The sequence below is a fragment of the Trichosurus vulpecula genome, chromosome 4, assembly GCF_011100635.1.
Source record: "Trichosurus vulpecula isolate mTriVul1 chromosome 4, mTriVul1.pri, whole genome shotgun sequence".
NCBI classification, from domain to species: domain Eukaryota; kingdom Metazoa; phylum Chordata; class Mammalia; order Diprotodontia; family Phalangeridae; genus Trichosurus; species Trichosurus vulpecula.
The window spans coordinates 152248115-152274445 of NC_050576.1; the positions used below are offsets into that span (position 1 = coordinate 152248115).

Genomic DNA, 26331 nt, shown 5'->3' on the forward strand with positions numbered 1-26331 from the left:
TTTATATAGTGCCTTGAGGTTTGCAAAGCGTTTTATATACATTTTTCTCTTAGCCTGTGAGGTATATATTATATGAGGGAACAAAGGCTGAGAGAGAAAAGTTAAATGACTTGCCGAGGGCCACAGGGCCATTAACAGTCCGAGGTGGAATTTAAACTCACGTCTTCTTGATTCTTAAGTCCACCCGTCGAGTTGCCGTAGTAAACGCTGAAAGGAATTGAATTGAATTTTTAATTAAAAAAAATTAAAACTCGGGTTGGTCGGTCTTCTGGACACGGTCTTCGTTTCACAAAGACATAATGGAAAAAGAATGACTCACAAAGGAAAAAATATTTTAGCAATGGTACCTTCAGTGGCATTAAAGAGGGAAAAAGTCCCGAATCTGATTGTTTATTTAATAAAGACATACTCTAACATACTTCCCTTACTCATCATCTGTGAAACACTGAAAAGAGACAGGGAGTTTTACAGCTGAGCTCTGGGCCTACAGAAACGGGAAGGAAGGGTCAGAGGATCGGGAAGAAGTTGTTAGGGTGGGGGGATTAGAGGGAAAAGTTTCAGGGAAAGAGAGTCAGGGAAAAGAGGGGGGAAAAGAGATGAGGAAGAAGGCAGCGGAGACAGAGCTAAAGATCAGAGAAGCGTGGGAGAGGGAAGGTGGAGAATGATTCCAGCCAATAGGCATCGGTCAAATTGTTTCGAACTTGGAAACTGGACTCGACGCTAGGCTGGAGCTCTTTCCTGTGGCGTCCCACGGGAGCGGGTCTGGTCCCCACCGCCTCCGGCCAGTGGTTGGTGCTGACTTAGGGGTGGAGAAGGTGCAAGAGGTGTAGGGAGCAGGTAGAGAGCGCTATAGCCTCAGCCTCCAAGGGCTGCAGCTACAGCAGCAGCAGCAGCAGCCAAGGCGCAAGGCCAGGTTCCGCCTCTTTTTTCCCCCCTCCCCGTCGGCTCCCCTCGAGTTATGTCATCTTGAAGCTATAGAGACACACACACACACACAGACAAGGAGCGCTTTGGCTCAGTAGGCTCTGTGCGAGGCTCTCCTCGGTCAGTCTCTTACTCCTGGCCGCGCTGTGCCTTGGTGGCTGTCCATTAAGGAACCGCGCCAGACACATTTCTCCCCCAAATCCTCCTTTGTCTAGCCACTTTTTCTACGGAATTTCAATTTTTCTGGGTGGCTTGTTGAGAAGAGGGTATTCCACTGTTTCGCCTTCTAGCTGGAAGACCACAGATTGGTGTGGAGAGAGCCGGCCGGCCCGTCTCCTCTTGTCACCGGACAGTGGGGAAACAATTTGGGGCGGAGGGGGAGGAGGGGGGCCGCGGATCTTTCCCGGCTCCCCCGGTGGACGCCTGCAAAGCTGCCTGGACCCAAGGAGGAGACGGGAGCCGCCGCCCGGACCATACCGGGTTCATACTCCCCAGAGGACTGGGAGCGAGGAAGAAATCTCTATCCAAGGACGTCCAGGGGGGCTCTGTCCACAGGGCAGTGAAGTGCCCTTTGCGCTCCGGGGAGCAAGGCTTCCCTCTCCCAGTTCCCCTAGCTACCCGCGCCGGCTCCCCTTTAGTCCCTTTGCTTCCTCGCCCGCGGGAGAAAGGCCAATGCCGCCGCAGCAGGGGGAAGCGGAGTACATCAGCAAGCCAGTGCCGGGCTGCTGCAGCTGCGAGGTGCCGCCGGTGCCCCCGCGCCGGGTGCGCAGCAGCCGGGGCACAGCAGCCGCCGCCCTCGGAGCAGCCCTGGGGAACCGCTGCCGGGCTGGGGGCGCGGAGCGGCGGAGTATCAAGTGCGTGCTGGTCGGGGACGGTGCGGTGGGGAAGACGAGTTTGGTGGTGAGCTACACCACGAATGGGTACCCCACGGAGTACATCCCTACCGCCTTCGACAACTTCTCAGGTAAGGCAGGAGTTGGAGACAGGGCTCCACGGAGCTCGTGTTTGTACTGGAGAGGAAGGGACGAAGAGCAATGTATTCGTTCTTATAAATGAACGTTATTGAAGAAGCAAAGCCGTAGCTATCGAAGTGATTCCTTCTGAGGGGGTGTGGGAGGTGTTGCTGTGCATTCCATAGAGAAATGCCGTAGATTAATCATGCTACTGGCTTCACAACCTCGAGGCAAGGCATGTTTGGAGCAAAATGTAAGGAGGTGATCCTGGATCCCCGAACTTGTTGAGATGGAAGTCAAGTGCATATGGAAATTAAAAAAATAAAGCGAGGGGGAAAGAGTAGTTCCTGAGATCTAGCCGCATTTTTAATGAGAGGAAGAAACAAATTAAAAAGGGAAACCTCTGATTGCCGGTACAGTTGTCCTGGGGCGAAAATGCTGAGTCCGAGCGAAACCTCCTGGCGCCTGGGTTGGGAGTTTTAATTGGAGGGTGATAACTGGGTGTGCTGTTATCAGCCGGGCCTGGGACTTTCAGTCCTTGCTGGTGGTGTGCCTGACTTTGTGCTTGCTGAACTTTAAAGCGCCGTAGAAACTGCCAGATAAGGCTTAATTTGCATCAAAATAGCACCAATCACAACTCACAAATCCTCTTAGCCAGAGTTATTCCGGGGTATGGGCAGGTTTTCTTTCTTCCCGGCCTTCCTCCGCATAACAATAGCAAGGTCTATTTCCGATTTTAAATATCTCTTTAGTCTAGTTGGAGCCCCAACCACGAGGTTCTTAGAGGGATTGTTGATGCGTAGGTAAACTTTCTCCTTAATTACAACCTTCTTTGTGATTTTTCCTCTGTCTTTCTCACTTTCTGGAAGTTTTATGGTACCCTTGGAGAGTGTGTGATTAGCAAACGTTTATTGTAGTTTTTGTTCTTTCTGCACCCACCCCCTTAACGACCCTCTTTTCTGAGCTATTAGTAACTCATTGTGGCGAAGAACTAGCAATTTATTAATCCATCAAGACAAGCTAGATGGACATTATAGGGGTGATTTCAAAAAAATGTGAAAAATCGAATTTTTCCCTCCTTTCTCCTCCCTTCCTCCCCAATTGATGGTGGATCATTTAAAACCAATGTAGAATGCAGGCATTGCTGATAAAAAAAAAATTCCAGCAAGGCTTGTTGGAATAAAAGACAAAAAAAAAATCTTCTCATCCTGGTTAAAAGGTGAACGGTTTTAAAAAATCCCTTATTTGAACAGAACGAAGAGATAAGCAGAGACCTCTTTTATAAACAGAACAATGCAGGTAGCTGCTGTTTGCACATGGTCTCCAAACAAGCTCGGGTTTTGTGATAAACTCTGCAGTCAGAAAATTTTCCCAAGGGAAAACAAAAATATTTACTGTGGCTTCCCAGTGATTTAGAGCTGTGAGGTTGATTCCCACTTACCCCCAGCCTTCTCTCACACCACCCCCCTGTTGTTTTTAAGTCTTTCTGAAACATAAATGTGACAAGAGAATAAATCCTTTGGATCTGGAGGAAAGGGCTGTGTCTCTTTTGGTCTCATCAAAGAGTTTTCCTTCAGTGATTTGCTACTTCATCAGCTGCAGTGAAGTGAATTGTCAAGCCCTGAAGGGTTTGTATACCCAAATGTTTGTGGCTGATCCGGTTCCAGCTCTTCAGGCTATTAAGTCTAAATTAATTGAAGAAACTAAAAGAAATCGTGTTCGTGGGAGGGCCTTGGTAGGGGTGGGGGTGGAGAGTAGAAGGTATCATTCTCTTGTGAATGATTAAAGAAGCCCCTCATGACACTTTTCTTTGTGTCTTTTCTTCTTAGCTGTTGTATCTGTGGATGGCAGGCCAGTGAGACTGCAGCTCTGTGACACAGCCGGCCAGGTCAGTAAACTCCTTGAAAACAATTTCTTAAAAGAGGTTATGGGTCTCCAAATGTTTTACAAAGAGACTGACCTATCCTTCCATTGTGGAATCATCCTTCTCATCCTTGCTTTTGGCTGTTCGCATATCAGGAACAGGGAGAGGACCACTATTAATAAATTGGCTGAAAGGTTTGGCCAGGCCCAGCTGGTGGGATTGGCTGGTAGTGGCCAAGGTCACTAGGTGAGGAGGCAAGTCTTAAACCTTAGTCCTCTCTCTAGTTAACCATGTCCTCATGTCACATCTTTCTATAAGTGAACTGCACACAGTCTAACACTTAATTATGGATTCAGAAATGGAAGGGATCTGAGAAGTCATCTAGTATCTATTCCCACATTCTGTAGGAAACTAAGATTCCCCAGAAGTGACATGACTCACCTGTGGTCACATAGGTGGTGAATGGCAGAGCTGAGATTGAACACACATTCTTTGACTTCAAATTCAGCACCTTTCCGCCACTGCACTAATATATTATATCCTTGAAATGTTAAATACTGGAAACTCTCTTCTGGGCTTGTACAATTCTATTTTTCCCTAATTAAATTTGATTTTCAGATCTGCATTTTCTCCCTCCTACCCCACTCCTCAACTGAGAAAGCAAGAAAAACAAAACCTGTTACAAACATGTACAATCAAGAAAAACAAATTCCCACGTTGACCATGCAGCTACCGCCACCCTACCCCAAAGTCTTAATTCTGAGTCCATCACCACTCAGAAGATAGGCAGTACCCTGTGTCCTTGGGAATTGTGGTTGATCATCAGCTTGATCAGAGTTCCTGTCTTTCATAAAATTTAATGTAATGTGTTTACTGAGTGCTTGTTATGTGCCAACCCCAATACTAGATATTAAGAATATAAAGTCAAAAATGAAAGTCCCTGCCCTCAAGAAGCTCACATTCTACCGGAGTGAACTCTACATAATAAATACAAAATAATTTTCAGGTAGGTGGGAGGAGAGTCCTAACAATTGGGGATCTCAAGAATAGGAAAGACCTCTTGTAGGAGGTCACCTTTTAGCTGAGCTAGGTTACCAAGAGATGGGGTAGTAGAGAGAGAAATTATATTTATTCATAGGTTCCAGCCTGTTAGGGAGAAGAACAGCAATTAGTCTAGTTATGGAGAGTGTATTAGAGCGAATGATATACAGTCCACATAGAAAGATAGTCAACTAACTTTTATCAAGTAGGCATTGTGCTAAGTGCTGGGAATACAGAAAAAAAGGGGGCAAAAACCAGCTCTTGCTCTCTCTCAGTGCAATGGAGGAGATAACATACAAACAACTATATACAAATAAGATATATTGGGGTAGTCTCAGAAGGAAGACACTAAGATTAAGGAAGTTTGTGCTAGATTGTAGACAATTTGTAAAAGGCTTTAAATATCAAACAGACCAGCTTACATTTTATTCTAGAGTCAAGAGGGAGTCATTGAAACTTCTTGCCCAGGGGAGTGAGAAGTTTGTATTTATACTTTAGGAATATCAACATGATAGCAGTATATAGGATGGATTTGAAAGAGGAGAGGCTGGTGAAAGTCCATGTGTGGGATGATGAGGCCTGAGTCAGGTTGTAGTGTTAGTGGATCATGTTAGTGGAGAGGGTGAATGCGAAACATATTTCAGAGGTAGAATTGACAAGTCCTTGGTAACTGATTGGACAAAGTGAGGTGGTGGTGAGTTAGAATGCAGTTGAGGATGATTCCTAGGTTTTAAGCTTGGTAGACTGGAAGAATAGTGATACCCACAACAGAAATAGGGAAGTTGGGGGAGGGGAGGATGAATTGAGGTGAAAGATGTTTTGGATATTGAATTTGAGTCGCATATAGTTATATGACAGATCTTTATCTTGTTTGTTACTTCTTTTTTGAGCATCATATCGTCTACTTCCCTTAAAAACAAGTCTCCTCTGCTTCTAGGTTCTCCCCTTCTGTAATCTATGTTGGGTATAATCTAAATCAGAGATGTCAAACTCACCTACATAAGTGAGGCCAGAACCAGATTAAAATGCTGAGCTATAGAATTGGGAAATGTTTAACAGAAAAAAATAAAAATACAATAAAACACAGATAATGTTAATTTGTGTTTTTTTAAGTCAATATACATAGGGTAGGGATCCATTTCTACTTGAGTTTGACTCCATTGATCTAAATAATTTTTCTAAAGCCCTGGTCTGCTAAAACAAACAAACTCATATGGATCTCTCTTGCCCATAGGATAAAATTTAAAAAATCCTTAGCCTAGAATTTGGGGCTGACCACAGTCTGGCTCCCATGTCTTCTTCGCCAGAGGTACTTGATCCAACTTCATGATACACTGGCACAAGCTAATCCCTTTTTTCTATGCCTTCTTTATCCTAGTCTCTTAGAAACCTTGTCTTTGATTCAGATGTTTCTTCCTGCAGGAAGCCTTCCTTGATCTTCCTCAATTGTTAGTTTGCCCTTCTTATTTTCCTTGTATTCTCTTACCTGTGTGAAATACCACCCTCTACCCCAGTAGAGTGTAATCTCCTTGAGGGGATAGGGGCTGCTTTTCTAGTTTATCCTTGTGTCTCTAGGGCCTAGAAAAGTACTTTGAACATACTAAACACTTCATAAATGTTTGTTGTAATGAATCTAATTTGTATTGGTACATAAAACTACAGATTCTTAAAGTCTATTTTTGATATGTCTAATTTTTAGTCTTGGTGTTCAGGAAATATCTTACATTTATCATCATCAGATATTATTTAATTAGTATCTTATTTATGTACATGACCTTGCACTGGACCTTCTAGAAAGCAAATTGTTAAAGATGGTTTTTGCCCCCTAGAAGCTTATAATATTTGCGGAGTAATTTATGGTTGTTTCCATTCATTTGCAGTCATTTCTACAAGGCAGGTATATATTATTTTATAATAGTGATTTTATAGCTGAGGACTCCAGAAAGTTTCAGTGATTTGTTGCAGGTCCTAGAGTTAATGGCTGGTAGGGACCAAGTCTTTGCATTTTTAAAATCAGCGATTTGGCTTATTTAGCCCCATTATCTTTTAGAACATAGATACAGTTGTTTATCATGATCCAAGTCTAGAAGCTAGTGAATTGGGTGTTCATGCCCAGTCAGTCTCTTGAAATATTTTGAATATTTATTCTTGTCTGGCAAAGAATCAGACATTTGCCAAAAGAAGGTGAGGTGCTAGGAGTTTTGAGTTGATGGTGTAATAAAAGGGAGAAGGGGAGGATTTGGTCTCCATAAACTCATGCTTGGATCAACATATTAACCAATGGCAAAGGTAAAGGATATAGCAATACCCTTATTCATTATATACCCCATACATAGCCAGATTTTATATTGTTAGACCATTGAAACTGGTTCCAACCAATAATTTCCCTTTGTTTCTAATAAGTACTTGCAGACCTGGAGAACTGGTTGCACAGTATGTACCATGAGACATTATGCTGATAACCACACAGCCATTCTGAATGAGGCTAACCTTCCATTTCTGAAGAGATTTAAAGCCTGGTGCCATCTGTCACTAGGACCAAAGCCAGTTCATCATCCTGGTGCTCCTACTCTGTGGGAGAGTCAAGTAGAGAACTGGAATGGGGGAGTGTTTCAGACATGAAGGGTTCCAAGGGGGAACCAGCCTGGCCTTCTGTTCACACACTGTCCCACTACCACTGTTCTCCTCCCCACCACCATGGCTGACTATTTACTTCCTGCTCACTGCCAGAATTCCTGCTATGTGGTGTGTGGATGATATAGGGTGCGTGGGAGGGGCATATGAAGATGGGGTGAGAAGGAGTGTTATATTAGTGTGGAAAAAAAAAAAGCAAGAACTGCTGAAGTACAGAATTGGGGACAAAGAAATCCGTGCTTTGAGGTTTAAAAAGAGCAAAATCTCCTGCATTTTTTTTTTACTGTAACTAAATACTGCAGTGATTTTGTGATGAAAATTTCATTCACTTTTATAAAGTTAATTTTTTTCTTCATACAATGTAAGTTTGCTAACCTGAATAGTGTTGATACAGTGACATCTCACTTATTGAGAAATCTGCTTATCTGTCAGTCTATTGGGAAATCAGAAGCAAGGAGAAGAGGCCTTTGGGGAAGTCAAAAGATGTGATAAAATCAGGGCTTTTACTCTCAAGAGAACTCTCCTCCCTTTCCACCATGCAGAAGAGCATAGATTTAGATCTTGAAGGGTCCTCAGGCCATCCAGCCCAATCTCCTCATTTTACAAATGAGGAAATGGGGGTCTACAGAGGTCAAGGAACTTTCCAAAGGTCACACGTGTAGTTAAAAAAAAAGACAATTCTCCACTTAGAACCTGTTGACCTTCATTTTAGATGTTATCTCTTTTGTCAGGTGTGTGTGTGTGTGTGTGTGTGTGTGTGTGTGTGTACACAGGGGGTTGAGAGGGTGCCAGGCAAAAAGCTGCTCGAGGCAGATACATTGACAAGAGCAATACATGTTTGTTGAAGTGACAGGAAGAAGAGAGACAGAAACCTTAAAAAGCAAACAAGAAGTCAGAAAGTATAGGATCATTTCATGTAAGGTCAAAGAGCCCTGCAATTCAATTTACAAACATTATGATTAAGTTCTTATGTTCAAGACTCTGCATACCTCATGAAGATCTTGCTAACAGCTAAGTACATTAATACTTTGATGATTATCCTTAGTTACCAAGAAACGGTTAAATTATTTTCAGTATACTCTGTTTAAGAAGGCAGGAAAGCATTTGTTAGATTTTATAAAGATTCCAATCATGAATATAGAAAGTGAAACATTTTGGCACATAGCTAAGCTTCATTCATCTAGTTAATTGGAACACCTCATATCACTCAATCAAGTATTTATTAAATACTACTCTATGCCAGGCATTGTAATTTCTGGAGACACAAAAACAAAACAACAACAACAAAAAAGAAAGGAACAAGAAAAAATTCTACTTATAAGGAAAAATGAAATGTTTCTCAAATGATTCCCCAAATAATAGTTTCTTGGTTTATAGCTCAGATTTTTTTTGGCTTCTTTTGATGCAATCAGGTATTTAGAATCTTGCACAGAGCTTAGAACATTAGCTGTGGTAAAGACCTCTAGTCCAGGGGTTCTTAACTTGAGGTCTGTGAACTTGTTTAATATTTTGATAACTGTATTTCTATACATTTGGTTTCTTTTATAATCTTATGTATTTTAGACATTTAAAAACATTATTCTAAGAAGGTCTATGACACACAAAAAAGTACTGCTAAGAGGGTCTATGGCACAAACAAAAATAAGACCTCCTGGCCAGTCCAACAACATTTTATTAATTATAAAATAATAATAATAGTAACTAGCTATATTGAGGTAGCTTAAAAACCTAATAATAACAATTCATAAGAAATCATTTACATAGTGCTTTGCCAAACTAAGTACAACCTAAATGTAAGTTATTATCATTAACTATCTTTGCACAGGCTTTAAGGCTATCCTTACACAGTCTAAAATAACTATGAGGTTGGTAGCATCATTATCCACATTTACATATGGGGAAACAGGCTCTGAGGGATGAATTTGTCTGCTGCAGGATTTTGAATGACTTTGAGTCTCCTGACTTTAGTTCTGCCCACAGTTTACATAAGAGGTGTCACCTTCCCTGAGTAAGGCCCACGAAACTCTCAAATGTAACTGAATAAGATTAAAATGTGATTGGGAAATGCTTAACAAAATAAATAAAAATATGAGACAACATAGATGATGTCATGTTGTGGTTTTCTGAGTCAATATCTTTTTCTCTTTGACTGTGAAACCACTGGTCCACACCACGCTCCCTATTTAAAAACAAGAACAACCCATCACTGACTGGAGACATTAGAATAATAGTCTGACATTTTTCCTCTTGGACTTTGAAACCCATTTGAAAAGGTGGAAAGTCCCAGATATTGCAGAATCCTGGGATTTAGATCTGAAATGTACACTAGAGATACTAATAGAATGTAAGCTAATAAGCTATTTCATAGCAGGGATGGTAGTATGTTACTGTTATTTTTTTTTAATATCCCCACTGCCTAACAGTGTGCCTGGCACACAGTAGGATCTCAACAAATGCTCATGAATTGAACTGAAATAAATTCTCTAGCCCAACCCCTTTAGTTTACAAACTAAGAGAAAAGGGAGGTCCACAAAGACTAAGTGATTTGTCAGTGTCATATAGGTATAGTACTTACATCCATCAAAACTGAACTGTTTGTGGCCTTTTGTCTCTCTCTCTCTATTCATGAAGTTACTTCTGCTTGGAATATCTTTCCTCTCCATACCTGTCAAAAATTCTACCCTTCCTTCAAATTCAGATGTCCTCTTTCATGAAGTTGTCCCAGATTCCTTCCCTTTCCTAGCTAGGCAGGTAGATGGTACAGTGGATAGAGTGTTGGGCCTGGAGTCTGGAAGATCTGTGTTCAGATATAGCCATAGACACTTATTAGCTGTGTGATCCTGGGCAAGTCACTTAACCTCTGTTTGCTTCAGTTTCCTCATCTGGAACATGGTGATAATATAACATCTTTATCACAAAGTTGTTGTGAGGATAAAATAATATTTGTAAAGAGTACAACCTAACACATAATCGGTGCTTAATAAATGCTCATTTCCTTCCTTTCCCTCCTTGTCACTGGATGCCCTTTCCCTTTCCTACTGCGATGACAATCTATTTCTGTCTCTCTGTTGCTCAGCACATTGTGCTCCACAATTAGAGCTCTGGTCTTAATATCAGGAAACAACCTGGGTTTGAGCCCCAGCTCAGCCTCTTCTTAGGAAGTCACTTAATGCAAGTCACGGAATGGCTCTGACTTTGAGTTTCCTTATCTGAGAAGTGGGAATATTAATACTTATGCTACCTGGTTTGTTTTCTCTTTATTTCCCCATACTTGGCACAGTTCCTAGCACATAATAGGTGATCAATAAATGTGTGCTGACTTTCCTGCCTCTCTTAGAGACTTGTGAGGAAAGGAATTTTAAATCTCGTGCTGCTGATTAAGTATGAGCTAAAGTTATGATGGCAGCAAATGCTGGTGAAGTGGGAAAAGGTGACAGAACACGAGATGTGAGTTTAAATTCCAGCACTGCTACTTAATAGTTGTATAATCACAAGTAAGTTATTTCACTTCCTGGAAACTCAGTTTCCAGATCTGTAAAATGGAATTATAATTGTGCCGTGGGTAATTGTGAGGAAAGTGATTTGTTATATTGCTGTATATTACGATAGGGTTTTTTTGTGTACTTTTTTTATTTCTTTGTTATTGAGTCATTTCAGTCATGTCTGACTCTTCATGACCCTATTTGGGGTTTTCTTGGCAAAGATATTAGTGTGGTTTGCCATTTCCTTCTCTAGCCCATTTTGCAGATAAGGAACCTGAGGCAGACAGGTTTAAGTGACTTTTCCAGGGTCACACAGCTAGGAGGTGTCTGAGGCCAGATTTGGACTCAGGAAGATGAGTCTTGACTCCAGGCCCTGAAATCTATCCGCTGCACCACCTAGCTGACCCTAGTGGAGTAGAAAGAGCATTGGATTTGTAGTTGGAAGACATGCTAGAATCCCCGTTCTGCCTTTATGTCCTGTGTGACCTTGAACAAATTACTTGACCTTTCTGGGTCATAGTTTCCTCCTCTCTGAAATGTATGGGTTGGTTGAGATAACCTTCAAGTTCCCTTTCAATTCTAAATCAAAGAACCCTCCATTTGACTAGAGGGATGAAGAGGAGGGTGACAGGTATCTGGTCCATCCTGATTTCTCTTCTAGGCCTAGCATAGTGCCTTGAGTGGGATAGATGCTCTGTAGTTATTCTAGTTAGACTGAACTGAACCAAAATGGAAAACATACTGGTGCAATAAAGAGTACTAGTCAGAGGTCCTGAATTTGAATCCTGGTTTTGCTCCCTGTGTGGCCTTTAGCCTAAGTTGTTTCACCTTCCTTGGCTTCATTTATAAAAGGTGCAAGGGAGTGAGGGTTTTGGACTAGATGAACTCAACTAGATGACCTCCAGGGTCCCTTTGAGCTCTAAATCTGATCCCATGCAAATCTCATTCCATTCCCCCTAGATTAACTAATCTCCCTTCTAAGTGACTTGGTTTAACGCCTTTGGTATTTCCGTACTAGTCATCTAGGGGAACTCAAGTTTAAAGACATTACCTGATTAAGGTAATCCTCATGCTAACCCTGCTGGACGAGGCCTCCATGTCTGTCTTCACTTTAGATATCAAGAGATTGGCGCACAGATCCCCCAGTGTGTGAAACTACACTGAAATGAGGTGATCCTGTAGGAAGCTAATTCTATAACCTGTTAGGGAAGATACACCTGGTTGGGTAGAAGTGTGAATTTCTACATACAGATTGCTCCTCTAAAATTGGGTTTTCCCTTGAAGGCTGTGTATAGATATAAACACATTGGTCAAAATAAGGTTAACACATCACCCACAGTCTTACTTTAAGGGATTGGGAATTTTTAAAGAGACACTCTTTGGCTCAGGAAAAAGAGACCATAGCCAAAATGGTGTGGCTCACAATGGAGTTGCTCACAGGAGCTCCTTTAATCTGTGAACCCAATTGTATCCTCCTCACAGTAGGAACCTCTACTTTCTGTTTTTTGTTTTTTTGTTTTTTTCCCCTCTCCCCATGTGATTAAACTTAATCACGCAACAATTTCTTTAACACATACCTGGCAAGTTCATACAAACCACTTGGCTCCCAGAATCCATTTCAACAAAATGGAGAGTGTTCTTCCACTGTCCTTCCCTCCATGTGCATATTGCATTTACATCAGTGAATACAGAGCTTCTGTTTAGGCAAAGGGAGCTAGGGGGCTAAGTTTCTGCTTTGCTTTCTTAGATTCTTAGACTCAGTCTCCAGAGGTCTGGTGAAACCTGCTTCCTGGACTCCTGTCATAGACCTAGTCTCGTCTGGCCGGCTTTTTATGGGGAATGCAAGCCCTCCAAACTCAACCAATATCCAAGTGTTTTTGGCCTCATTCACAGTCAAGTACAACGGGACTAATTTCATATTGTACTTGTTCCTCTTGCTTCTTAATTTGAGATCCTCTGAGAATATGAGGGAACTTTTAATTAAAATGTTTCCTGAGCCAAGTAAAAGCCTATCTGGTTTATTTTTGTTCAGCATTTGATCCATAAAGGCAAATTTGACCTCTGCTTTGGGCTTTTGAAAGCTTTGGGAGCTACTGTGATTTTTTTTTTCAGAAATACCCTGAACGATTCCAGGGTTTCAACTGGACATCCTTTTCATATTAGTTGATTGATCTTTGCTTGAAATATGGCACCTTGAGTTGAGATAATAAATTTCAATAAAAAGAGACCAAAAGCCATCATAGGGGAGGGGGAAGAGGTGGTAACTAGGAAGGCTTTGATGGGGATTGATGTTTATATAAGTGGGGGACTGTAAATAATGTGTCAGAATGAAGAATTGTGTAGAGGAGACTATGGAATAATGCTTAATTTTTTGCATACCACTGGATAGTTAAGTCTGTATGATGCACATTAAAATGGATGGCAGCCATAAATAGGAACTTTAAATAGCAGTGAAATCATTCCCATCCAAGTTTTTAGTAAGAAACTATTCGAATCTTCACATAACTGAAAATAGAACTGCATGAACAGAGGACAAAATAGACTTCAGATTCATAAAGGTTAGAAAATCTCACTTTTAAGATCAGAGGAAGAGGGGAAGGTATAGTTAATTATCTGGTTAATAGAAGTTTACAGGCTGCCAATTCAGATCATTTGGAATAATTCAAACATATCTTTTGTCCCAAGATTCGCAAAGGATATATAGGGTGGGGCTCAGCAGCCTCTGTGGTCCTCTAACATGTGGGAACTCTGGAGACAGAACAGGTAATACTCATGGGACAAACTCGCCCAGACAGGGTAAAAAAGAAAAGGTAAGCAGGTGGACTAGGAGAGAAAGGAAAGGAGGGAGAAGAGAGAAAGAGGAGAAAAAGGGAATTGATGTTGAGGGGGGCACAGGACTTTGCCACCTACTAAATCCATTTGTCAGTTAACACAAGTAACATGGAGACCAGAGCATGCCACTGAATGAAAGTTTGTGGTTGGTTTTTCACTCTGCCAGTGTATGACTCTATACTTTCTAATACTCAAGTAACCAATCAACCAACAACTTAGGTGCTTACTGTGTGCCAGGTGATAAGAGTGCAAAAAAAAGCAAAAGCAGTCCCTGCCCTTAAGCAGCTTACGTTCTAATGGAGGAAATACAATATTAATCAGAACATACAAGATTAATATAGAGAAGATTTAAGGTAATAATCTCCGTGCACAATATACTTTTCCTCCTCTATGAAACAGACAAATCTATGCTATAAGAACTTTCGCGCTGTTGTGAGGATCATGGACCTAGAGCTGGAAGGGAGATCAGAAGCCCTCTAGTCCAATCCTCTCTTTTTTAACAGAGGAGGAAACTAAGGGCCAGGGAAGTGAAATGACTTGTCCAAAGTCATATATACAAGTAATTGACAGAGCTTTGAACAGAGGTCCTCTATCTCCAAATTCTTTCCACTGTACCCTGAAGTATTTTGTACTCTTAATTCAGTTCACCAAATATTAATAAATCAATAAGCAATTATTAAGTGCTTACTCTGTGCCAGGCACTGGGGATACAAGACTTCCTATCTTCAAGAAATTTACCTTTGACTTGGGCTAGATAGACATTTTCTCAATTTTTATTTGTGGATATGGATACAGAAACTAAATTCTGAATAAACAGGAAGATTTGTACCTACAGTTTAGAGAATCTAGGCCCGAGTTAATCTGTAGTAGGAAAACTAAATAAGGTATATCTGTACGTACATGGCAAGCCAGCTGTAGTGCCCCCTTGGTAGTTGTTTGATGTCATGAGTGATGCTAAAAGTTAGAAGCAGATGGGAATGGAAGGACCAGTAACTGATACACCCAGAAGATGGATGTCATCATCTGTACATTACGACTGTGGACCTCAAAGGGGCAATGGTATTATCACTTAGACAATTCTCCTTCCACATCCAGTTGGGTTTTCATAACCTTGGAATATGCTGCCTTGAGTCTTTAAACTGTGACTACAAAGAAATAATTCTGGACTGCTTTGTTTCGTTGCAGGATGAGTTTGACAAACTCAGGCCTCTCTGCTACACCAACACGGACATCTTTTTGCTTTGCTTCAGCGTTGTAAGCCCTTCATCCTTTCAGAATGTGAGCGAGAAATGGGTCCCAGAGATTCGCTGTCACTGCCCCAAAGCCCCCATCATACTGGTTGGCACACAGTCAGACCTCCGAGAAGATGTCAAAGTCCTCATTGAACTGGACAAATGCAAGGAGAAGCCAGTGGCTGAGGAGGCCGCTAAGCTGTGTGCAGAGGAGATCAAAGCTACCTCTTACATTGAGTGCTCTGCCTTGACTCAGAAAAACCTCAAAGAGGTCTTTGATGCAGCCATTGTGGCTGGCATTCAGCACTCGGACACTCAACAGCAGCCAAAGAAATCCAAGAACAGGACTCCAGACAAAATGAAAAATATTTCCAAATCTTGGTGGAAGAAATATTGCTGTTTGGTATAATGCTGCTGGCCAGAGACCCAGAAAAGGCTATTTTTAGAAGAAATGCAAATTAGAAGCTATATTAGCTTAAATGACTTTTCCTTTCACTGTATAGAAAATATGTGTACATATGTATATATAATGTTTGTGTGTGTATATATATGTACATATATACACATATATAAATATATGTCACTGTGGGAGGGCTCAATTTATGTTCTTCTTTGTTCTTTTTCTTTCTCTTCAGTTTCTTGTGTGAGCTAAGGGAGCAGACATACTTTTATGCAAATTATTTTTTAAGTAGATTAAGAATTTTCCAGCAATCTGATCATTTAAAGCTATATCACACCTTATGAGAAGACACTCCAGATCTGGGTAAAGATCGTGGAGTTTTTGTTGTATTTTAATATATAGAAGGACAAAGGAGCATGATAGATTGTGGGAGGAAGGAGGAAACTTGATTCAAGGCTAAACAGTGGACTGTGGACAAAGGGTCTTCTATGGGCATTTGTATCTCTCTGAAACACGGTGCCTGCTAAAAAACAGCATTTTTAGCCTTAGAATTCCATGCAGATTGCACTTTCATTAAAAAAAAAATCTGAGGAAACTTGCAAAAGCTTGTGTGTACAACCTCAAAACAGTTGGTTAATTCAAATACGTCAGTCAAGTATAAGTGCCTGGCTAATTCCGTGGGGGGAAAAATCCATTCAAGTAGTTACTTGGCATTGTGTAGCTCCCTCTCAAAGCCATGATTAAAAAAAAATTATACTCACATCAGTTGTGGGCATTGGGCAGACATGGGTTGAATGACATGCTGGTGTTGAGTGAGTCCATTGGAATGTCTCCTTCATTTGGTTTTAGGAAATAACCATATTAATGGGAGCAAAATGTGGCCATTGAACTTCCTGACTCCTGGCCCAAAGGTCTCCTCTTTTAGGTTCTGTAATATGTGCCCCAAACTGCCTCCTTCCCACTTTGTTCTAACTCCCAGACTTTTCTGTGTGTCTTGAGAGGTTGCATGGCTAATTTGTACCATCTGTAAGGCATGGGAATGCTCTTTTGAAAGGAGGTAGCAAATGTTTGTTTGACACAGTGTATCTTTTTTTAAGTCAGCCAATATGTGCTCCTCAATGTTTCCCCTTTACATAATGGCTGTTTATGCTGCTGATTCAACTTTTAAAAAAATGAATGAGAATAGAGGATATGCCACAATTACTGGATTTTCAAGGAAAGGCCTGGCTTTTTCCTCATTAGAAAGCCTTTTATAAGGAGAGATTGTTTTTTTTTTTTTTTTGATTCCAGCCCAGGTGTGCCGTTAGAGGGCTTTTAATTTAATCGTCTGCTGAGACTGCTTTAAAAAATACCAGCTACCCTAAAAACCCGTGAAAGCATTCAGTTAACTAACTGCAACAGATGACTTTTCCCCCAAGAACTGGCAGCAGAATAGTGCCATGTGTCTTAAAGATCATGAGAATGCTGCTGCCGTTAGTAACGGGAAGCAAGTGTTTTAATTGGCTGCAGCTGAGCTCTATAGATCAGACCTGGGTTCACAGCTCCTTAGCTTCCTCGATTGCCTTGGGACTTTGAGAATGTCACTTATTTGTGAGTCATGCAGATTTGCTACTAGGTGATATGTATAAGGCATTGTTTCTCTTGCAAAATGCCATATCAGCCTTTAACACACAGTCTGACATAGAGGTGGGGTGCAGCAGGGTTTTTTTTTTTTCTCTCTTTTTTTTTTAGTCTCTGATCTCAGGCTTACCCGGGGTTAAGCCAGTTTTTCCATATCTACATCTGTAGCTTGAAAGGGAATCTTTGTGTAGTTGTGGAGTAGAAGAGTCCTAACTCCTTTTGCCTTTATGTATTTAATAAGTCTCAACTCATGTTCTCTAGAGGAAGTCCAATACCAGTCCATAATTTTTTTCTTGCTCCTGCTAGTAGCTATCAAAAAAACCTCTTTCAAATATATATGGAACAAAAGATTAACCTATAAACCTCTTAAATACACATAGTCTCTTGTTATTATTATTTATGTTTTGTTATAATGAAATGGTTGCCATAGTTTTTGGAAATGTTTAGTTACAACTTGAATTGATTAAAAAAAGTTGCTTAACTTCTTGTGATTCTTAAAACAAACTTTGAATTCTAGACAATTCCCAAGCTTAACTTAAAGGATTCTATGCAAAACATTTAGTCTTAAAAAAAAGAGGGAGTGGTGGTGGTAGAAATCAGGCCCACACACCTTTCAGTTCTGAAAGTTTCACTTCAAATGCTTTTATTTCTTATTGGATGCTCGATTCTATGTCACTGAAGTTAGAAATTGAGCCAAGAACAGAGCCCAGTACTAGTAGTACTTGGGCTAACCCTAATGCTTAAAGTTTGGTGGGTTGATTTTACGAGTGCAGAAATTTTTATATTTTACAATGTTTTATGGAATGGGAAAGCTGGGGTTGGGCCAGAGGTTTCCCTTCATATTTATTTCTCTGTTAAGTTAGGCAGGGTGGGGAAACTTTGAAAACTTTGTGTGTTTGTGAGGATGGGAAGTCAACTCATTTCAAAGCCCAGAAAACTTGTTAAATGTAAACTTGCAGCTTGGTATCGCAAAGATGATTTCTTATCAGCACCCTATTTTATAGCGTGCTAGTCTGATGTAAATCTTAAAACTCTAGGGCAATATTACTATTACAGAAAATGTGATATACCTGAGCCTGTTTTGTTATCTTTTTTTACTGTGTGTATATGAAATAGATTCTTGCAACTTTTTGGATACTATGCTTTCTGTTCTTAGATATATTCTGAAAAACCACAGGTATTTTACAAAGCCAAAATGAGGAAAAAGTCCTCCACATTGCCTCTTCTCAATATTGTGCCTTACCAAGTTGTGTTTTCCTGTTTTTAAGTGTAGGTGATACTGAGCAGAATGTTTCACTTGAAAATGTGATGAGTCGGGTGGTGTGAAATAAATTTCAACTTGTGTATATTTGCATCTGCCTATCTTATGGAAGATCTTCTTTTGGAAATAAATAAGGTCCAACCACCTCTTTAAAAACACTGCCCCTGATGAGCTCTTTGAAACATCGGGTTGGAAAGCAACACACAATCATTCAATAAACATTTATTAAATGCCTATTATGTGCCAGGCATTATGCTAAGTTCTGGGATACAAAAAAGAGGCAAAAGACAGCCCCTGATCTCAAGGGGCTTACAGTCTAATGGTGGGAGACAACATGAAAACAAATATATTCAAAGCAAACTCTATACAAGATAAATAGGAAATAATTACCAGAAGGAAGGGCCTGGAATTATGAGGGGTTGGAGAAGACTTCCAGTAGAAGGTGATGTTTTGATTGGGACTTGAAGAAAGCCAAGGAGGTCAGTAGCCTGAGTGGAGGAGAAGGAAGATGAGGAAGCTTTCTAGGCATGAGAGACAGCCAGAGAGAACGCCTCTCTGAGATGTGTGAAAAGCTTATCTGTTATTAGAAGATGAGGCTCTTGCCTCCTCAAACTCTTAAAAGCAGGAAATACTAAAGCATTCAGATTATCTACCCCTTTATGTATTTAACTGGTTTTTTGTTCCCCTCAGCTCCTAAATTCTCTCTTTCCTTCCACCCTCTACTCATTGAGAAGGCAAGAAATGCGATACTATGGGTTTAAAACTGAAATAACAAATACCTTGTTTGGTCAAAAAAAAACTGTCTCCCAAATGGCCCACTTCTGTTGTTATGGATTCTCTAGCATTTTTGACATCTACTTCTAGATGGCTACTAGTATTTTAGGAAAATCTGTGTACATTTGCTGTCACTGAAAGATTTTAATATGCAAAGCCAGCCCTATGGACACCGATTACTTCTTCCTAGTCACTGCCTACAGTTTGGATCATTGAAAGATGGTGCCTAGGGTTATGGCTTTCAGTAGGCATGAATAACTCAGAAGGTTTTGATTAGTACTGGTTCAAGTAAATGAAACATTCTTTTTAGGTGAAAATATAACTAATTTAGTTCAATGAAAAAGGAGTGCCTAATCTATGCACAATTTAAGATTTCTGGTAGCTAAGTAAACAAAGATCATTAGTTTCATGATTTCATCCACATTAATAGTCACTTTTAATCAAAAGTGCCACATAACTACTGTAAGCCCTATATATTATAACAGGACAACAATTAGACATTTCAAAACATAGTGCATCTTTCATGAAAGAACCAGGGTAGTGTCATAATTAGGAAGCCTAGGACTTCGAATAAGGAAGATTTGGGTTCAAATCCTTCCCCCAATACTTAGTAAATGTGTGACTCTGGGCAATTCCTCCAGACCTCTCTGAGTCTTAGTTTCTTTATCTATCAGATGAGAGGATTGGATTCAATGACCTCTAAATGTCCCTTCCAGCTATAAATCTATGGTCCTATGTCTGGCTCAGAACAAAATGAAGAGAAATCCATACAATCAGATCCTTTCTCCCACTAAACTTTATCTCTAAATGATTACTATGTGCAATAATATGAATGATTTATGAAGATCAGTAAAGAGACAGCTTCACCTTTCTCTCACTCTTTGGGTGGACAAATCAGACCCATACTGTCTACAGCTTGACTGATCATATTAACCCACTCCTTATTACCAGGGCGGTTTCATTCCCTGCTTATACATATCAGAGAGAAAGTTTTAAGTATCTTCTGCACACTCAATATTTGATGTCCAGGTCCTTCCTGTTAGTCATTTCCACCTCTTTTTACATAGAAAATTCTTATTTCTTTCTCCATGTTGTATGGCAATCAGTCTCCTTCCAGGTTCTTCTTTGTAGCTAGTAAAAAATCAGCGCTCACAAACAAAAAAGTACAGGATGACTCCATATCTCTTATTTGTATCAAATCCTATGCTGGTCACTTTTTTAAATAGGAAAAGGTGTGGTATGGTGAAAAAAAAATCTGGATTCAAATCCTGTCTCTGATGCTCATTGTTTATATGACCTTGGACACTTAAGCTTCCTGATCCTCAGTTTCCCCATCTGTTAAATGAAGGGGTTGGACTAGGTATCTTCTGGACCCTTCAAAGGTCCTTCCTAGAGGACACCTTTAGACTCTAAATGTATGAGCTGATAATTTCCTATTTTCTTAGAAGTTAGTTTCTGTGTCACTCTTTCCCATCCTTCCACGTCAATACAAAATTTACTGATAATAGTAATAATAGTGATGGCTGACTTAGAGGTCTCCAAGGATTGCACAGTATTATAATACATCATCTCAGTTGAATGGAACAGCTAAAAGAAATCATGGAGGTCATTATGCTCAACCTCCTCGTTTCATAGGTGAGGAAACTGAGGCTCAGAGAGCTCAAGTGACTTGTAGGTCACAAGTGCAGAGCCTGGTTATGAACCCAGGTTCTCTGGCCCCAAATCCAATACTCCTTCCACTGTACCACGTTCTCTCCCACACACAAAGACCCTGCAAGGGGGATTGTGGAAGTAAGCTTTTCACATTAGAGGTGAGAACACTGACACTTGGAGGGGAAAGGCAATAGCCAATATAACATGGCTGATAAATCACATGGTAGCCCAACCTTTCAACTTTAAGGCCCATGTTCTTTCCTCTGTATGCTGCCTCTTTGCATCATTTCACATTTTGGGAACCTGCAGCTCAAAGAGGGTGATTTGCCTAAGTTCAGAGCCGTTAGGTTCAAGAACCCATTGGCCCTCTTGAATCCCATTTCTTCTAACGGTGAGAAGACAGGAATTACTAAGGTATACAATTTGTGTTCCAGGTAGTGTCTTTGATGGTCAGTGATTTCCCCATTAGATCAGGAGTTCTTAACCCTTTAGTCTGTCATGGACTCCTTTGGCGGTCTAGTGAAACCTATGGACTCCTCAAAATAATGTTTTTAAATAATTGGAAGAAATGTTAAATTTCAGTCAGAAGTTAGTGAAAATAGAGTATGGAGCCAAGAAAGTGAAGAAAAGCCAGGAAATTGCTTGAGTTCTCCCTAGTTTCTCTTGGAAAGAACATTAAGTCAAGCCTCTAAATGAATTCTGGACCGAGAGAACCTACAGAAAAACAGATTGAAACAATTTTCCAGCTCAAGATAACTTAGAAGGACTTCAGGAAAGGTCTGTCTCACTTGGGCAAAAGGGGAGTGCAGCCCAGCGCAGATGGTATCTGGGCAAACCAGTGGGAGGCTCTTAGCCACAGCATAGATCAGCAATCCAGGCCCCTTGGTCCTGGTTCAGGAGGCTAGTGGCACAGCAGGCCACCTATGAGGCCTCCAGTCCTAGCACAGAAGGTAAACTGCCAGCCCAGGAACCCCCAGCACAACAGGTATGACTAGGCTGGGCCACCTCAGTGCAGTGGGCAAGTCACCAGCACCCGACCCTGCTGCAGAAAGTCAGTGACCATGCTCCTGGCCCCCAGCAGAAGAAGCTTGGGACAGTGTCGCCTGTGCCCCAGGAGTAGAACTTAACTTTGAAAGTCATGAAATAATCTAAAATGAGTAAAAAACAGAAAAGAGTCCTGACCATAGAAAGCTATTGTGGTGACAGGAAAGATCAAAACACAAGCTCAGAAGAGAATAACAATGTCAAAATGCTTACATGCAAAGCCTCACAGGGGAAGATGAATTGGTCTCAAGACCAAAAGCCTTTCTTGAAAAGCTCAAAAAGGATTTTAAAAATCAAATAAGAGAGGTAGAAGAAAAATTGGGAAAATAAATGAGAGTTATGTAAGAGAGAGAGTCAACAGCTTGGAAAAGGAAGGACAAAAATTAAGTGGAGAAAACAATTCCTTTAAAAACACGGTTGGCCAAATGGAAAAAAAAAATCCACTGAAGAAAACAACTCCTTAAAAAGTAGAATTGACCAAGTGGAAAAGGAGGTACAAAAGCTAACTGAAGAAAATAACTTCTTAAAAATTAGAATTGGGCAAATGGAAGCTAATCACTCAATGAAACATCAAGAATCAGTCAAACAAGATCAAAAGAATGAAAAACTAGAAAAAAATGTAAAATACCTCTTTGGAAAAACAACTGTCCTAAAAGATAGATCCAGGTGAGATATTTTAAAGATTATTGGACTACCTGAAAGCCATGATCAAAAAAAGAGCCTGGACAGCATCTTTCAAGAAATTATCAAGGAAAACTGCCCTGAAGAAGGTGTATACATGGTGTATACATAGACAGAGGGTATGGATATAAGTTGACTTTGATGTAATGGATATAAAAAGTAAGGGGTGAAAAAAAGGATTGTACTGGAAGAAGAGGAAAGGGGGAGGCAGAATAGGGTAAATTTACATCACATGAAGAAGTACAAAAGACCTACAAGATGTTCCTAAAGTCTGGACACATAGGCAAAAATGCATATTTTGACATATTTGGAATATTAACAGACCTTAGCCCCCTTGACTTCTTTTTCTGGGGTATGCTAAAGGAGAAAGTGCACTCAATGAAAACCACAGATGCAACACACTTGATTGAATGCATAAGAGTGAATGCATAAAATTGATGGCAATGTGGAGTTATCGCATCGAGTTCATATGAATCTTGCAAAGCGCGTCAACCTTTGCATCACAAATGATGGAAATCATATTGAAGATGTTATTTTTTAATATTCCAATTAAATAAAATGTTGTTGAAAATTTCATTCATTTCAGTTTTTGAAAATATACATTTTTGCCTATGTGTCCAGATTTTAGGGACACCCTGTATTACAGTAGAAGGAAAGAAGGGAGGGAGGCAAGCATTGTTTGAACCTTACTCTCATCAGATTTAGTTCAAAGAGGGAATAACATAACAACACACTTAGTTGGGTATAGAAATTTCTCTTACCCTATAGAGAAGTAGGAGGGGAAAGGGGAAAGAAAAGGGAAGGTGGGGGGCTGATAGAAGGGAGAGCAGACTGAGCGACACAGTGGTCAGAAGCAAAACACTGGTGAGGAAGGACCAGGTGAAAAGAGAGAGAAAAGTATAAACAAGGGGAAAAATAGAATGGAGGGAAATACACAGTTAGTAATCATAGTGGTGAATGTGACTAGAATGAACTCTCCAATAAAACAGAAGCAGATACATAATAAATGGAGCTTTCCTTGAAATGATAAGTAGTATCTATCTAAAACCATCAGCAAGCATTATCTGTAATTGGGATAAGGTAGAAGTCTTCCCAGTAACATCAGAGGTGAAACAAGGATGCCCATAATCACCACTATTATTTAATATTGTATTAGAAACACAGTCAGAGGGGTGGAGCCAAGATGGAGGCTGGAAAGCAGGGACTTGCCTAAAGCTCTCCCTCAGGTCCCTCCAAACAGCTATAAAAATGACTCTGAACAAATTCTAGAACTGCAGAACCCACAAAATAGCAGAGGGAAACAGGGCTCCAGCCCAGGACAGTCTGGATGGTCACTGGGTAAGGTCTATCGCGCCGTTCTGGGAGCAGAGCTGAGTAGAGCCCAATGTGGGCTGCACCTGGGACAACCAGACCAGGAGCCAGGCAGAACAGGCTCTAGCGCCCTGAATCAGTGAGCTGTGGCACTTACCAGACTTCTCAACCCACAAATACCAAAGACAACAGAGAAGATTAGTGGGAAAAATTGTGGGGACAGAGTGAAAGGAGTTTGCGGTTGGCCACCGCCCAGGAGGCAGCAGAGGTGGTGCAGCTCTGAGGCTGCTTATAGAGCTACAGCTGCAGTTGCTTCTGGCCCCAGTCCACTTGGTGAGAGGAATTAAGTGGCAGATCAGAGCAGGAGTGCAGAGCCTTCTTAGATCTGAGTCGTGGTCTGGGTTGGCAGTTCTTGGGGGAGGAGGAGCACTGCTGTGGCAGAGCTTGCTGTGTATAAATAGCTGTGAAAACAACAGCACAGCCCCTTAGGTTTGGGACAAAGTACTCTCTACTCTACAAGCAGTCATACCCTGATGAAAAGCTCAAAGGTCAAGTAGTTGGCTAGGAACGTGAACAAGCAGTGAAAATGGACTCAGATTCAGACTCAGACTTTGGAATCTTTCTTTGGTGACAAAGAATACCAAAACATACCCCCAGAAGAAGTCAACAAAGTCAAAGAGCCTACATCAAAAGCCTCCAAGAAAAACATGAACTGGTCTCATGCCATATAAGTGCTCAAAAAGGATTTGGAAAACCAAGTTAGAGAAGTAGAAGAAAAACTGGGAATAAGAAAAAAAAAGAAACATAATCAGTTCCATGTATATAACCAATCAATTGGGGAATGGCTGAACAAGTTGTAGTATATAAATGTAATAGATTACTATTGTGCTATAAGAGTTGATGGGCAGGTGGATTTCAGAAAAACCTGGAAAGACTTAGATGAACTAATGCTGAGTGAAGTGAATGGAACCAGGAGAACATTGTACATAGTAAAAGCAAAATTGTGCGATGGTCAATTATGATAGAATTCCAAAAGACTCATGATGGAAAATGCAATCCATATCCAGAGAAAGAACTATGGAGTCTGAATGCAGACCGAAGCATACTATTTTTATTTTTTTTCTTTCTTGTGGTTTCTCTCTTTTGTTCTGATTCTTTTCTCACAACATGACTAATGTGGAAATATGTTTAACATGATTGTATATGTATAATCTATATCGGGGGAGGGAGGGAGAAAAATTTGGAACTCAAAATCTCATAAAAATGAATGTTGAAAACTATCTTTACATGTAATTGGAAGAAATAAAATACTACTAAGTGGGGAAAAAAGAAGTTAGTGAAAATAAACCTTTATTTTTTTTAACCCATCAAGGTTCAGAATCCCCTGAAATCTATCAGGGAGCTCCAGGTTAATAACCCCATGTAGTAGACCACAAAACACATCTTAATTGACATAGAATTAATTAGAACTACATAATGAAAGTACCATAGCAGGAGGCTACCAGACGATTTTGTGAATCTGGCCTCTTGCTAGAGATTTAACAAAATAGGGACCTGCCCCTATTTTTCCCCTGGATGGTTTGATGACATAATTGGCAAATCTAGTCCAGGTGTTTTTACCCTGGGATTCATGGACCCACAAGCATTCTGTACATAGATTTCAAGGGTTCTATGAACTTGGATGGAAAACAAATGACATCTGTTTGCACAGACCTTTGGTTTCCTTGTAATTCTGTATATTTTGTTTCATGCATTTAGAATGTCTTTGTGGGAAAGGATCTATAGGCATTGCCATGTTGCCAAAGGGGCCTGAGACATTAAAAAGGTTAAAAACTCCTAATCTAATTAATTTTACCCACCTTGAATTTGTGGTACCTAATCACAGCTATAGTTACTCTGCTTGACAAATCTATTCTAACCTTATATATTTACTATTTTTTTTCCATCTGGACTGATCTGACTCTCAGTTTCCTTATCAATCAAATGAAAGGTAAAGCCTAGATGGCTTGAGGTCCTTCCTCACTCTTTATCTATGATCCTATGGAAACGGGGGTTTGTGCATACCCAGATTACTTAAGAAGGAGGCACCCATGCGGGAGATGTCAGGAACATTCTGATGGGAGAAGAAGTTCTGCATTCCCCTACCACATGGGTGGGAGTAACTTCTTTTCATTGGTCTGTGTAGCTAGAATTAGCTACTTTACACTGGAATAGTCTCTCTTTCCAGCTGCGTGAAGGGGAAAAGGTCTCATTCACCCACACCATTGGGTACCACCATACACTGAGTTAGGTGGAGAGGAAGTGCTACCTTCTCCTTCTTCTTTGAGGCTTCAGAGCCCTGAGATACAAGTTTTGGGTTTTGGTCATTTTATTTGTTCTTTTCAGTTCTAGGTTGAGTCCCTGGACCCAGGAGGTTGAGCCATGGTGACCTTAGAGTCAGGATTCCAGGATGGATGTTGTTGCCAGCCCAGCAGGGAAACCCTGAGAAGCCAGGGGCCCAGGATGCCAGCCTGGGGAGGCGTTGGACTTGGAACTTTGTGTGACTGATGCTATATAGGAACAGAGCTAAATGATGAACCTAATTCCACTTTATTCCCAGGTCAATGCATGGTACCTAATGATGTA

General features: G+C 40.7%; 1 protein-coding gene across 1 annotated transcript; it reads left to right on the forward strand.

The window, feature by feature from the left end:
- The first annotated feature begins 994 nt into the window (after window positions 1-994).
- Window positions 995-18336, forward strand: RHOU (ras homolog family member U). The gene is made up of 3 exons (XM_036756571.1): window positions 995-1888; window positions 3707-3765; window positions 14916-18336. Exons 1-3 carry the CDS (start codon window positions 1597-1599, stop codon window positions 15369-15371), a joined length of 807 nt encoding a protein of 268 aa, XP_036612466.1. The 5' UTR covers window positions 995-1596; the 3' UTR covers window positions 15372-18336.
- Window positions 18337-26331: the final 7995 nt, after the last annotated feature.

What these genes read in the sequence shown, in the direction of transcription:
- RHOU (XM_036756571.1), top strand. Translation starts at nt 1,597, where the DNA reads ATGCCGCCGCAGCAGGGGGAAGCGGAGTACATCAGCAAGCCAGTGCCG. An exon ending in CGCCTTCGACAACTTCTCAG is followed by an intron (nt 1,889 to 3,706) that starts GTAAGGCAGGAG and finishes TTTTCTTCTTAG; the next exon opens with CTGTTGTATCTGTGGATGGC. An exon ending in TCTGTGACACAGCCGGCCAG is followed by an intron (nt 3,766 to 14,915) that starts GTCAGTAAACTC and finishes GTTTCGTTGCAG; the next exon opens with GATGAGTTTGACAAACTCAG.